Source organism: Xyrauchen texanus, chromosome 3 (assembly GCF_025860055.1).
Source record: "Xyrauchen texanus isolate HMW12.3.18 chromosome 3, RBS_HiC_50CHRs, whole genome shotgun sequence".
Taxonomy (NCBI): Eukaryota; Metazoa; Chordata; class Actinopteri; order Cypriniformes; family Catostomidae; genus Xyrauchen; species Xyrauchen texanus.
Genome location: NC_068278.1, coordinates 11,086,254 through 11,101,589, shown reverse-complemented (window position 1 = coordinate 11,101,589; position 15,336 = coordinate 11,086,254). Strand labels below are relative to the sequence as shown.

Sequence of the window (15,336 nt, the reverse complement as noted above, 5' to 3'; positions counted from 1 at the left end):
TTTCTTGTTTATTTGAGTAATAAAAACCGTGCATAGATCCAATCCCGTGTCTGCCTCCTCCTGCATCATAACACTATGGCAACGCTATGAACCGTACATAGGAAAATGATGAAATTTGGCACACGGATTAGGGTTGGCATGTATAGCAAATTTGGAACTTCTAGGACAAACTCTATAGCGCCACCACCAGTTAAAAAAAATAACGCTTCTTTTGCCTGTATATTTTGAACCATTTGTCCTAGAGACACAATTATTTTTTTATTTTATTCTGTTCCTGCTGATTTTAAGGGACCCCTTACATTAAATCTCTGCACATTACATTGTCCATCATCAGGGATTATAATGTTTACAGTTTAACTTTTCACGTCTTTCAAACTTAGTCCGATTTGCCCAGACAATGGCTCAAATTAATCTCCAGACCGAACCTTTGCTTAAAAGTTACGGCATCACAAAGTTAACAAGGTTGATGTGAAAACGGATTTGAGGCCAAATCTTGCCAACACTTTGTCCTATTGAAATTAAACTTGGTATGCCTCATTAGAACCATGATCTTAGGGCACATTTATTGTTTCCTTGGGTTATGAGGATTCCAATAATAAAATGTTTCCCATATTGAAAATTCTTCCTCTCCACCATATTGAATTTTATGATAAAGCTATATATCTTTTGAATGCATTTTCAGATTTAAAATAAAATTGGTATGCGTCTTCAACATGATGTCCTGAGGGTACCTAAGCAGTTTGTGCCACATAGTGATCAAAATGCTTAGTCAACTAAAACAAAACTTTTGATGTATCATTGCTTACTTATTGTAAGTTTTCATAAAATGCAGAGAGAAATTTCTAGATTTTATTTATTTATTTTTTCACTTAAAACCTGCTGACTCTCAGCTCCGTATGTCTCTTTATTACCTGTTTATTACCTCCAGGTAAGTTGTAAACAATTTAGAAGTTGTAATAAACATAGCATCCAAACTGTTCCTTTTTTCTGTTGTGTTTGTGTAACAAGGTTAACATGGGAAGGGAGGAGACGGGAACTAGCTGGACCGTCAAAATAGTAGTTTAATGAAATCTTAAACAAAAAGACAAAGAAAACACACACACTTCAGCTGCATGTGGCTCTCTCTGTCTCCCGAACTGCCGCATTCTGCTGCACTTATCTCTCTCCTCGGCTGATTAGCCCGATTGGGTGTTGGGCACGAGTAGGTAAGGCCCCGCCATCCTCCTCGTCACAGTTTGATATCAGCTTTCTGCCATTTTGCATATTAATATAAAATGTTTGATCTTTTGAACGCTTTGCCAGATTTGAATGAAAACTGGGATGCGTTTTCAACATCATGTCTTGAGGGTACCCGAGCAGTTTGTAGACAGCACCACTTATATTTCAAAAGATAACAAACACTTATGTGCTGACTCTAACCTTGGAGAGTCTCATTGCCATCAGCCATGTCAACTAAGTGGCACACTGTGTTAAACACTGGACAAAACTTCCAAAGGTTGTGGATTTCAATCCCCACTTAGACAGGTTATCTGGGTTGATTTCTCTTGTACTGGAGCTCTTTTTATTGTGCTTAATGAATGGAAAATTTAGATTTTGATGATCATCTTTGTTTAAAGTTACATCAATATGAAGTTGATCATGGTAACCGCTGTCCTTTTGGGCCTGTCATCCATGTGACAGCATGGTGCAGTGGATTGTGCACAAAGATGTAATACAGAATGAAACAGGTTCAAATCCTTCTTGTGGTGACTCAAACCATTGTGCATTTGCAATATATATTATAGCCACTTTGTGAGTCCCATGGGTCCTGTAGGCCATTTAGTTGTTTGGCCCTGTAATTGCTGCTTGCAGCTATATATATTATTATTATTATTATTATTAAAATAATTATTTCGTTTTAAACGGATGAGTTAGACTAAAGAGTGAACGGAAAGCAGCAAACAAGAGGCTACCATACATGGGAACTGCTTCAATACTGTATAAAAAGCCTCCAAAAATGGACCTCGTGAAGTTGGTTGAGAAACTGCCCAGATTATGCAGAATTGTAAATGAGATAAAGGGTGGCTGCTTTGAAGAATCTAAAATATAAGATTTTATCTGTTTAACATTATTTCTTATACCATGGTCTGGGTGAATACTCAATTCTGATTGGCTGCAGGGTGTCCGTTAAAAAGTGATAGAGGACACCTAGTAAAGTAGTTCTGGTGAAACTGCCTGTTTACCATTCGAAATTAATAAATAAATGCGCTGCCTACAACAGCTGTGAGTAACCATAGCAACAGGCAGTCAAAGTATCCGTTAACAATTTACTCTATCAAAACAAACATCTAACGTTAGTTAGATATTACATAGCCTACTAATACAACAATGAGCGACTTCGTTATTTCTTTTAACATTTATGGAGAATATGACAACTTTGACGACTGGGATGCTGCTGAAGAAAGAAAAAATGTAAATAAAACTGAGAAGCGACACAAAGAGATAACACCGGGAGAATTGAATCAAATAGAAGATGAAAAAGATGAGATCAACACGAAAAAAAATACGAAATGGGCAGTAAATACACTCAGAGACTTTATTGTTCAAAAAGAAATGGACTCCAGCTTTGAAAATTACACCGCTGCTGCTCTGAATGAGACCCTGCGGGAGTTTTACGCAGCTGTCCAGACATGTAGGCAAATGACCCTCTCTTTGATCTGATCAATTTATTGCCCTCTATAAGCGCAAATCGCTAGAGCGCAGAACTAATTGTTTTTTTTGTTTGATTGTTGTTTGATTAATTGTTTTATGTGTAATAAAAAAATAACTATGCCTACCTTTGTGTTTCATGAAAAAAAAAATGCATTTTTGAACCTGAAGGGTTCTACAAGCTGAGCGGACTATAAATATCTCCGGTTGCTAAATAAACCGTCAGGCAAGTTATTATTTGTAAAAACTAGATTTAGCCTAATTAAAATATAAACTAATGTTTTAAAAATGTTTTATTTGGCAAGTGACCATGGTATAAGCGGGTTAATGCCCTCCGAGGTGTCCATTGTCAGGTTTTAATGGCATTCGGCGGAGGCAACCGTCCTCCGCTGCGCGTCGGCCGGTTCACACCTCGCCGTCGTCCATTAAAACCTGACAATGGACACCTCGTCGGGCATTAACCCTTACACAATTACCAGTTTTCCATTGGTGTTATTAATGGAATTCGCAAATATTTACTGTAATGACTTTTCTATTATTCTAAAATATGGAAAATAGAAATAATAAAGAATGAGTAGATGTATTTAAACAGTGTTCCCAGTGTTTTGACTAGTAGTGTAAATAAACTTGCCTTGGCTTGCATTTTTCAGGTAACCTAAACATAACTAGTTTCAACCTGACTTCATTGAGCTACACCAACATAGGGTCAAAGTCAGGTCAGGTAGAAAATGTGCCGTATGGAAACTACATAATGTTTTTATTTTTTACAGTTAATATTCAAATAGTCACAAAAGTTATGCAACTATGATCACAGATCATATATTTTCATAAATATTCATATTTGACTGTATATCAGCTACTTCAGCATTGTATAATGGCATAATGTTTATTATTGAATTATTCATGAAAGTTACTATAAAGTATTTCCAAAACATATGCCGTCCAGTGTTCAACATAATTTATTGGTCAAGAAAAACAATACACAATGAGTTGCACAATGACTGATCTTTTTTTCCTATTTCAATGCAGAACTTCTCATGAACCACACCATGGGCAGATTTAGTTATGTTTACATGGTACAGAATACGATGCATGAATTGATGAATTGCCAAACGTTTTTCAGGTTATCTAGTTGCGTAAGAAATGTTTATTGAGTGCCACAGAGAGCAAGCAGAATCTTCTCATAGTCTCCACTAGTTTCCTTCTGTAAAACCAAACACATAACCCACTTTTTATTCAAATATGCTGGTTTTATACATAAGATATCTGAGAATTCTTGATTTAAACCCCAAAGCTTTTTAGACCACCCATTCTAAATTATGTCAACTCACCAGAATGTCTTCCTGAATAGATTTGCCATACATCCTCTTGTACTCTTGAATGATTTTTAGCAGGTCGATTTCTGAACGGCTCACAATGATTCTAGTTAGCGTGTCAGTGTTGGTTCCTAATCCCTAGAATGTGTAACATTCACCTTGTCCCATTTTGCCCTTACCTCTTCTTTGCCCATTTCGTCCCGTATTTAACTCCACAGTCCCCTTGTTAGCGTGCATGTACTCTGTTATTAGTTTCACCTGTACCCGCCCCCTCTGGCTCTCGCGCTCGCTCACAATCATCAGAGTATTAGTTTCACCCGCACTCGTCCCAATCACTCGATTATTAGTTTCACCTGCACTGTTCGTTTTCCCCTATTTATACGCTGCCCTTTTGCTTCACTCTTGTTGGTTATTATTTAGTTTACCCCTTCGCTTTGCCAGCTCTAGTGTTCCCCTAGTATCCCCTGTCTTTTCCTCTCACTTGTCTCGCCCCTTTGATATACTCTGATTCCCCGGCTTCGACCTAACGCTCCCCTGGACTACTCTTCTGTGGATTTGCCCCTTTTGATATTTACTGATTTCCCGGCTTCGACCTTACGCTCCGCATGACTACGCTTCTCTGGATTTGCCCTTTGTACTGTTGCCTGCTTTGATTAATAAAGCAGTTTTACCCCGACATTGTGACTGTCTCAACTTGTGTTCGTTACATAATAACCAATCATACAGAACAGTCACAATGGATCCCCCGGTGGATTTTCACAGCTCACTAGAGCGGATTTTCACGGCACGTTCTGCACGAGGATCTACGTTTGGGAGGCATGACCGAGCGCTCGCGGCCCAGGGGCAGCAGGTACGTACTATTTCCAATTCATTTCACCCTGTTCCGCCTGTGTCTGTCCCTGAGCCCGTTGATGCTCTCAACACATCCGCGAGCGCCATAAGCTTTCCACCCCCGGAGAGGTTTGATGGCGCTTCGGACGCTTGCCAAGGGTTTTTTATGCAGGGCAGCGGTTTTGGAACTTTAAACCGTGCCCTTAACATTATGGACCCAGCGGCCCAACTCTTGGTTTTGCGTCAGGGGAGTCAACCCTTGGAGGCTTATGTGGTTGACTTTTGTGCCCTGGCTAACCAGGTGAACTTTGATGAGGTGGCTCTGAAAGACATTTTTCAATGTGGACTGAATGAGCCAACCTCATCGTTCATGCCTGGTGGTCGCTGCTCCCTCAACCTGGCTCAATTTATTGACCTCGCCCTACTGTTCGCTGGTTCCTAATTTACTGTGGGGGAAGCAGACACTGAACCAGAGTTACACGCCACGGCCCCAGTCTCGAAGCCTGCCCCGGTCTTGAAGCCTGCCACGGCCCCGGTCTCGAAGCCTGCCACGGCCAGCGAGCCAGCGCCCACGCCTGCCACGGTCAGCGAACCAGCGCCTGTAGCCTCGACCGTCCCGGAGCCAGCGCCTGTAGCCTCGACCGTCCCGGAGCCAGCGCCTGTAACCTCGACCGTCCCCATGGCCACGCTCCCTATTGGCCGAAGGAGAAAGAGAAGGAAGAGGGCACCTTCTCCCCAGTCTCGTCTTGTGCTCAAGACCACAGAGGTTCCCTCAGAGTCTTCCACGGCTCTGCCGGCCTCTGCTCTGCCCTCAGAGTCTTCCACGGCTCTGCCGGCCTCTGCTCCGCCCTCAGAGTCTTCCACGGCTCTGCCGGCCTCTGCTCCGCCCTCAGAGTCTTCCACGGCTCTGCCGGCCCCTGTTTCGCCCTCAGAGTCTTCCACGGCTCTGTGGGGCTCTGCTCCGCCCTCAGAGTCATCCATGACTCTCCCAGCCTCTGCTCGCCCCTCAGAGTCCTCCAGGGCTCCGCCTCTTGAGCCTCCCAGGGCTCCTCCTCTCGAGCCTCCCAGGGCTCTGCCTCTCAAGTCTCTCGAGCCTCCCAGGGCTCTGCCCCTCGAGCCTCCCAGGGCCTCGCCTCTTGAGCCTCCCAGGGCTCCGCCTCTCAAGCCTCTGGAGCCTCTCAGGGCTCCGCCTCTCGAGCCTCCTAGGGCTCCTCCTCCTCTCGAGCCTCTCAGGGCTCCGTCTCTCAAGTCTTTCAGGGCTCCTCCCCCTCTCAAGCCTCATCTCTCGAGTCTCTCAGGGCTTCGTCTCTCGAGTCTTCCAGGGCTCCTCCTCCTCCTCCCGAGCCTCTCAAGGCTCCGTCTCTCGAGTCTTTCATGGCTCCCCCTCTCAAGTCTCTCGAGCCTCCGAGGGCTCCGCCCCTCAAATCACTCGAGCCTTCCAGGGCTCCGCTCCTCAAGTCACTTGAGTCCTCCAGGGCTCCGCCTCCAGAGCCTCTCGAGTCTTCCCCGGTCTTTCACCCCGAGCCTCCTACGGCTCCACCTCCCGAGCCTCCTACGGCTCCCCCTCCAGAGCCTCCTATGGCTCCACCTCCCGAGCCTCCTACGGCTCTGCTCCCAGAGACTCCAGAGCTTTCTAGGGCTCTGCCTCTCGAGCCTCCTATGGCTCCGCCTCTCGAGCCTCCTATGGCTCCACCTCCCGAGCCTCCTACGGCTCTGCTCCCAGAGACTCCCGAGCTTTCTAGGGCTCCGCCTCTCGAGCCTCCTACGGCTCCACCTCCCGAGCCTCCTACGGCTCCCCCTCCAGAGCCTCCTACGGCTCCACCTCCCAGAGGCTCCAGAGCTTTCTAGGGCTCTGCCTCTCGGGCCTCCTACGGCTCTGCTCCCAGGTACTCCAGAGCCTTCTAGAGCTCCACCTCCCGAGCCTCCTACGGCTCCACCTCCCAGAGACTCCAGAGCTTTCTAGGGCTCCGCCTCTCGGGCCTCCCACGGCTCTGCTCCCAGGGACTCCAGAGCCTTCTAGAGCTCCGCCTCCCGAGCCTCCTACGGCTCTACCCCCAGAGACGACAGAGCCTGCCAGGTCTTCGCCTCAGAAACTTCCCACGGCGCCACCTCCCTTGGCTCCGCCTCCAGAGCCTTCCAGGTCTTCGCCCCTAAAGCCTCCTTCGGCTCCACCTCCAGAGCCTTCCAGGCCTCCACCTCTAGAGCCTCCCACGGCGCCACCGTCATTGGCTCCACCTCCTGAGCCTTCCAGGCCCCCGCCTCTAGAGCCTCCTAAGGTGCCGCCTCCATCGGCTCCGCCGCCAGAGCCTTCCAGGTCTCCGCCTCTAGAGCCTCCTGCGGCACCACCTCCCTCTGCCCCGTCTCTTGGGCCCCCTATGTCACTGCCTCCTGAGGCCCCCGAGCCTTCCTCGGCGCCGCCTCCTCAGTCTCTCAGTGCCCCGCCTGCCGAGTCTCTCACGGCTCCGCCTTCCAGGGCTCCGTCTCCCAAGTCCTCCACGGCCCCGCCTTTCATGCTCCGCCCCCGGAAACCCTTCCTCACCTGGTTCTGCCAGCTCCCCCAGTAACCGTTCGTCTGCCCGGACTTCCTGACACTCTTCCTGTCCTGTGGCCTTTCCCCTGGCCTCCTGACCCTCTTCCTGTCCTGTGGCCTCTTCCCTGGCCTCCTGACCCTGTTCCTGTCCCGTGGCCACCTCCCAGGTCTCCTAGCCTAGTCCCTGTCCTGTGGTCACCTTCCAGGCCCCCGGACCCAGTCCCTGTCCTACAGTCGCCTTCCAGGCCCCCTGACCCGGTCTCTTCCCTATGTCTGTCCCCCAGATCTCCTGGCCACCCACCTGTCTGCTATGTTCCCCCCTGACATTGCCTTGAACTGCCCATTTACCCTGTGGACCATTTCATTGCCCCTCGTTGCCCCTTGGACTTCCTGCCTACCCTCTGTGCCCCTTGGACTGCCCTCTTGTTCTTGTGCCCCTTGGACTGCCCACCTTTTGTTTTCGGGTTTTTGTGGGTTTTCCGTTCTGGGGTTTTGTTCGTTGGGATCGTCTGGTATCCAATCCCTTGAGGGGGGCTATGTAACATTCACCTTGTCCCATTTTGCCCTTACCTCTTCTTTGCCCATTTCGTCCCGTATTTAACTCCACAGTCCCCTTGTTAGCGTGCATGTTCTCTGTTATTAGTTTCACCTGCACCCGCCCCCTCTGGCTCTCGCGCTCGCTCACAATCATCAGAGTATTAGTTTCACCTGCACTGTTCGTTTCCCCTATTTATACGCTGCCCTTTCGCTTCACTCTTGTTGGTTATTGTTTAGTTTACCCCTTCGCTTTGCCAGCTCTAGTGTTCCCCTAGTATCCCCTGTCTTTTCCTCTCGCTTGTCTCGCCCCTTTGATATACTCTGATTCCCCGGCTTCGACCTAACGCTCCCCTGGACTACTCTTCTGTGGATTTGCCCCTTTTGATATTTACTGATTTCCCGGCTTCGACCTTACGGTCTGCTTGACTACGCTTCTCTGGATTTGCCCTTTGTACTGTTGCCTGCTTTGATTAATAAAGCAGTTTTACCCCGACATTGTGACTGTCTCAACTTGTGTTCGTTACAGAATGTCAAATAAAAAATTACAATTAGTCAAATTCATGTAAAAATTCAGAAATCATGAATTACTAATATAGCTACAAGCAACAAACATCAGGTTTCCAACCACATATGTGGGACAAAATGACAGAACTAGCCGAATTTAAAGAACAATTTGTATTGTTGCTGTGGATATAATTGTTTTGGTGGTAAATTTCAACACTCAGTTGAGCAACTTTTAAATTCTTTATCAGTTATAGCATTGTCTAGCATTGAAAATGGATGAAATTTAGCATGTTTCCTCATATTGCACTACTGTCCATGTGTACCAAGTTTCATGAAATTTGGACTTGCGTTTAGACATTATATGCCAATTACTCAATATGGACCATGGCTGAAAAATGTATTGGTTCATACAGTATCTGTTCAGATATATTCTCTAAAATTTTTTGCCACCCTGCATTTACAAAGCAAATTGCATAATGATTGGCTATTCATAAATTAAATAATTCAATGCTGAATTTCCATTGGCTGTTATTGGCAACCATTTTTGTTGAACTGTCCAACTTAGAATTGCATGTTAGCACTTGTTCAAAAGAAAACGCATGTGAGATTAGTTCCTCAATGATCCTTATGGACCACATAAAAAAAAAATTCTTGACTTTATTTTTTATTTTATTTTTTTACACTTTTTTATTTTTAAATGTTCAATTATATAATGTATATTTATATCACTATACTTTGTTTTATATTACTCGGGTACTAAAAGGGACAGTTTACCCAAAAATGAAAATTCTCCCATCATTTACTTACCTTCATGCCATTCCAGATGTGTATGACTTCCTTTTTTCTGCAGAACACAAACAAAGATTTGTAGAAAAATATTTCTGCTCTGTAGGTCCATATAATGCAAATGAATGCTCCAAAAATCACATAAATGCAGCATAAAAGTAATCCATAAAACTTGTTAAATCCAAATCTTCAGAAGTGACATGTGGGTGGGAAACAGATCAATATTAAAGTCCTTTTTTTTTTTTACTATAAATCTCCACTTTCACTTTCTTTCCACATTATGAAAGTGAAAGTGGAGATTTAAAGTAAAAAATAAATATTGATATTTTTCTCACCCAAGTGATTGCATCACTTCATAAGACATATATTAAACCACTGGAGTCGAATGGATTACTTTTATGCTGCTTTTATGGGATTTTGTGGAGCTTCAAAGTTCTGGACAGCATTCGCTTGCATTGAAAGGACCTAGAGAGCTGAGATATTCTTCTAACAAACTTCGATTGTGTTCAGAAGAAGAAAGAAAGCCATACACATCTGGAATAGCATAAAAGGGAGTAAATTATGAGAGAATTAAAAATTTTGGGTGAACCATCCCTTTAATTAAAAAAACAAAAATGATGTGAGGGTTTTCATATACAGCTGCAGAGAGAGAGACAGTAAATGTGACATCAAACGGTTCAGTAACTGTGATGGTTAACTTAGTTGTTGTGCCTTCTATGGGCAGAATATGACAAAAATACAGAGATGTTAGCAAAAACATGAATTTGCTTTTTATAGCGCCACCTAGAGTCCGACAGATGTCATTTTGCTTCCATGTAAGTAGGATTTGGAAGCATATGGGTAACTTTGGAATCTCTGCGTTTTAACGTTTCTGACACCCAGATAGTTTTAAGACAATCAGAAAATCAGATCAAATACCTTCAGTGCTTAGACCCCTAAATATGAAAAGATAAGCAGTTCTCACCTAGAAAGATACATATAGTAACAAAATTGATAAACCGGATTGCGGTCCATGAATTCCTTTGTAACTTTACCTTCATAGCCTGGGAAAGCTTTTCTGCAAAGTAAGAAGGCTTGTTCCAACCAGACTTCACTACAACATGAAAGAAGCAGAAATTATGAGGTTGTTTGTGTGTGTATATATATATATATGAAAATATGAATTTGAACTGCTTAATTTAGCTACTCTTGTATCTTTGTGCGAAACGTTTTTGTGTAATACTGCTGACAGCACCCACCCTCATCATGCAGAGCAGGAAAAACAGGCCTTTCTAAAACCTCCTTTCATTTTAAATAGTCTTTTGAACATGTTTTTGTTCAGTAGGACTGCCTTCATTCAGACAGCCATTGCAGCATTTAACATGTCTAGCCTGATTATCTCCTACACACACACACATACTGTACATATACTACAAACTGATTAAATTGAATGCTTGTATCCTTACCTATTGTCATCAGTCTTCAAGGCTTCCATGCAGCTCACCCTCCAGAGCTTTAGCAAAATTCTGCTTACAGTATTAGCCGTAATACTTTAAAACTGCAGATGCATTTGAAAAAACAATGTTACTGCCTCAAAGAGCATAATGTGAATTATATTGTATATTAGAATGGTCAAATTGTATCTAAACCAGTGTTTCTCAACTGGTGAGCCAAAAATGTGATGACGTCAATAAAGACAGAGCACACAGTGCCAACACGATGCTCTCCTGCTTCAAACAAAGCCTGAGACAACAACATACCGTAATCAAAGCCAGTTTATATTTATTGTTTTGACCTTCAATGTATACCCCACTGCCCCTATATCACATTAAGGGGCAAAATCACCAAACAGTGGTGTAACTTTCAGCAAAAACAACCAAAATGCTGTTTAACCAGGCATTATCGGCGCTGGAACAACGGTGTATCACGCATATTTATTTAAATTCACTGTCATACTTTTTAGTGCAAACACGCCTCCTTTCTATACAAATTAAGCTAATTATAGCTTGAGCCTTATTCACATTAAATATTTATGCTTTTGTCAGACGCTATTATCCAAAGCGACTTACAGAGCCCTTGTTACAGGGACATTCCCCCTGGAGCAACCTGGAGTAACCTGGAGTTAAGTGCCTTGCTCAAGGACACAATGGTGGTGGCTGTGGGGATCGAACCAGCAACCTTCTGATTAACAGTTTAGTGCTTTAGACCACTACACCACCACTCCATCAATTAAATAAGCATTGCATTAATACTGCATTATTAAATTTAAGTCTCCTAGCCACGATCATGCATGCGACAAGCATGAGGAAGTGTAATCAATCTTAAAATCATGGTTGCGGCTAGGAGACTTGCAGATGTCAAGATGCCTTACAGGTTGCCTATGAGCCAATCACATTTTAGATACAGACATTAACTGTCAATCAACTTTAGATTGTGCATGCACAGTAGATGCTGGGAAATTTAGTTTTTAAAGAAGCAAAATTTATGATTCCAATATTGTCAGATGTCATTGCTGATTTAAAATACGTTCTTTGATCATAATCTTGACCAACCTTTTTTGAGATTTTGATCTTTCTCCATTCTAGCAGATAGGAGCTGCACTTGCATGACTGGAAATAAACTCCTGAGAGCATTCAAAAGATGGCCGAAATTGGACCGTCTTGCTAGAAAGACTTTGGTACAACTCCCTCATTATTCATACCAAGATGAAAGGAAACATGGGTAAATGCTTCACGCTGCAACCCCCTAACGTTCAAGCCAAATCTACGCCCTTGGGTGAGCAATACAACATGAATAGGAACAGTGAAGTAGCCTTTTGTTGGAAAAAGTGACTCGTGTGTGATCTCCTTGTTTGATCTGGTTCCCAGAATTTCACTTAAGACAGCCTCATTTGTGCCAACATTCTGATTATCAAATGAATACAATTAAGTTTGAATTCAAATCTTTGAATAAAGCAACATGCATTGAATGGTTGAGGACATACAAGGTCATTCTCAGGCCATGTGTGTTTCCACTGATTTAAAGGAATATTCCCAGTTCAATACAAGTAATGCTCAATCGGCAGCATTTTTGACAATATTGATTACCACAAAAATGTATTTTGACTTACCCCTCCTTTTCTTAAAAAACTAAAAAAATGTATCTGGGGGGCAGTGAGGCACTTACAATGAATTCACTACAATGAAGTGAAAAGGGCCAATGTGTAGATGCTAAAATACTCACTGTTTTAAAAGTATTGCAACAATATATAAACAATATGCATGTTAACATGATTTTTGCAAGATAAACATTACTTAATAACCTTTACTGTGTAAAGTTATAGCCAATTTTACAACTTCTTTGCCATGACAATGTAATGTCAACAAACCCTAAAATGACTGTAAAAACAACGAATAAACAACTTTACAGTTAAAATAATACATACATTTTATTAAATTATAAGCTTCACATTTCTGTTTAAACTCTCCAAAAACTGGCCCCATTCACTTCCATTGTAAGTGCCTAGCTATAACCTTGAATTTTGATTTGATTTTTTAAAGAAAAGGTGGGACGATTCAAAAGATTTTTTTGTGATTATCAACATTATGCCACAAATGCTGTCGATTTAGCTTATATTAACTTATATTAAACCCAAAATTATTCCTTTAACCTATGGCATAAGCTGAATTGTCGGTTTAGAGATAATGATTAATTGCTGCAATAATCGCCCGTTGAATTATCAAATAATCTTTCTAATAATCGTTAGATTAATCAATTGCCAAAATAATCGTTAGTTGCAGCCCTAACATTAAATATATTTATTTTTATTTTTCATTGCAATATCAGCCAATTTGCTTGTCCCGGTTGCATGACATAGTTTAAATATAAGAAAAAAATATGCTTTTATTAAAATTAGAATATCATAATTTAACTGTGTGTGTATATATATATATTATCTTTTTTATATAAAATGTTTTATGCATTTCTGAGAAATTCTACATTTGTCTTTGTCACTGCACTTCTGTTTAAAATAATAGATAAATACTATTTCCAGAAAGTTCAGAAACCTTTTCAAAAGATAGTGTTTACCTAATAACATATTAATCAGTATAATGAATTAAACATTGTCATATATCGAGACAAAGACAGTATGTCATACCTTCATGGATCTTTTCATTTCAAGAGCATCATACAAAGCTCATAAGTGTCATCAACAAGCCAGGACCAAACCCTCAAAATCTGACTTCAGAGCCTTTTTCAAATCATCTACTAGAGACTGAAACTATTAACTAAATATAAAATCAAATAAGAGTTTACTATGTCATTTTTCTGGGCTGCATTTCCTAAAAGCATTGTAAGTAGATTGTAGAAACCATTGGTGCCAGTGACCTCTATGATCAACTTAAGCTTGTGATGCTTTTGGGAAATGCAGCCTTGGCTACTTTATTATTATTCTAAAATGTGATAAACATTAGAATATAAAATAAAAAATAATAAAGATTGATTGTCCAAACATTTTACTAGTAGTGGCAATAAGCCAAATGGAAAAAGCCGAACTGTGGTTTGATCTCACTTTTCCTGCCGACTGCTGATAAACTGCTTTGATTTGTTGGCTCTGCGCATTGCTCTTCTTTGCTAGCACCTCCACAATAGTGGCTTCATCCGCACCTTAATGACAGCAAAACACAAACCAAAGTCACTGCAGTTTTTTATGAACAAACCACAAAGGTAATTTTACTTGAGGTTTGCCTGCTTTTGTGCATGGTGCATAAGAACCCATAATTAAGACCAATACAACTAAAAGCCTAAAAGTCCAAAAAAGGTTGCATATTAGATGATTTAATCCATACACAGCTCATTTCCAGTATTTCAGCTATGACATACTGTAATTGTAGGTGTGGTGTATTCTGCTCCCATTTTCTCTGTTGCACAACAGCAGTTTAACAAACATGCAACTACACACAAATGCAGCAGTGCCTCTTTCATACATGTAATTTTTTTTCTTTTTGAATCTGAATCTACTATCACTATCACAAACGTGAGAACAACATTGTATGTGTTTAACCTTACATTGTCTATGATATCATTAACTTACCTTTGGTCTCAGTGGCTTTCTTCAATTTTGCAGCATCATTTTGGTCATTAAAGTTAGGATCAGCCTTGACTGTTCCAAAGTATGCCGTCTCAGCAGGACCACCTTTAAAGCCCTAAAAATACATATAGCAGAAATTATTTATTTTCATAACAAGAACTAAAGAAATGAATCTCACAAATCCTATCAAGAACCTGTCCAGGCCATATTTCACCCAACAACAATAATGTAAAATAATGAATGAAATACTACTACGACTAATAATAATATTAAAATACATATATAATTTTAAGGACTTAATAGACATGATTTGGATTGTGTCATATTTTGCATTGTGACAATTTCATGAAAAGTAACTAACTGTACTAAAGGAACAGTTTTTATATATTATTTAAATTATAATGTATTTATGCATCATAGCAGTTTTGTTTTACTGCCTTTAAAAAAACATTATATAACAGTATTTTTTTTTTTCAGTAACAAAGTAACTTGTTACACTAATGAGAATAACCTTTGAGAATAATGGTAAGATATATATATATATATATATATTAGTAAAATGCCAATTTTTTTTATGGTAATGACAAGTTGGAAAGAAATTGTATGGATATATGATGCAAGAAATTATTCCATGTACAGTACGTCCATTTGGTTCTGTGTATATCTGTAAGTCTTTGCTTACCTTCACTGTAAAAAATGTCAGTAATTTTAACAGTAAAATACTGTAAAAATGCTACAGAAATAAAATGTTAATTGATTAACAAATATTAACTGTAAAATATACAGTAAAACGTTTTAATATATTTTAAAATACAATACAGTAGTTTTTACAATAAAATTATGTAAAAATTTAATTATTTAAATGTAAAAAGTAAGATTTTTCTGTATAATTAATGGTAAAAAGAACAAGAGAGTACATGTACTTTTTAGCGTTAAATTATTGTTAAAAGTAAAAAACAGTAATCGGGCATTCCCAGAATTCCCTGCGTGACCCATTACATTTCATTATATTTTATGGGAATAGTTATGCTTCATCATATTTTGTATATCAGTTACGTACACTGGGGTGTTCTGTGTTATATTTGAGGTAATTT

At 41.1% G+C, this 15,336-nt stretch overlaps 2 protein-coding genes across 2 annotated transcripts; both read right to left on the bottom strand.

Moving 5' to 3' along the window:
- Positions 1 to 3,835: 3,835 nt before the first annotated feature.
- LOC127622090 (annexin A4-like) lies at positions 3,836 to 10,647 on the bottom strand. The gene is made up of 4 exons (XM_052096024.1): positions 10,638 to 10,647; positions 10,227 to 10,285; positions 4,020 to 4,142; positions 3,836 to 3,892 (listed from the first exon to the last, which is right to left on the bottom strand). Exons 1-4 carry the CDS (start codon positions 10,645 to 10,647, stop codon positions 3,836 to 3,838), a joined length of 249 nt encoding a protein of 82 aa, XP_051951984.1.
- A 156-nt stretch (positions 10,648 to 10,803) lies between these two features.
- Positions 10,804 to 14,890, bottom strand: LOC127622081 (annexin A1-like). The gene is given in 6 exon segments (XM_052096013.1): positions 10,804 to 10,914; positions 11,958 to 12,074; positions 13,310 to 13,426; positions 13,724 to 13,818; positions 14,246 to 14,357; positions 14,885 to 14,890. Coding segments are annotated over 6 exon segments (558 nt in total).
- Positions 14,891 to 15,336: the final 446 nt, after the last annotated feature.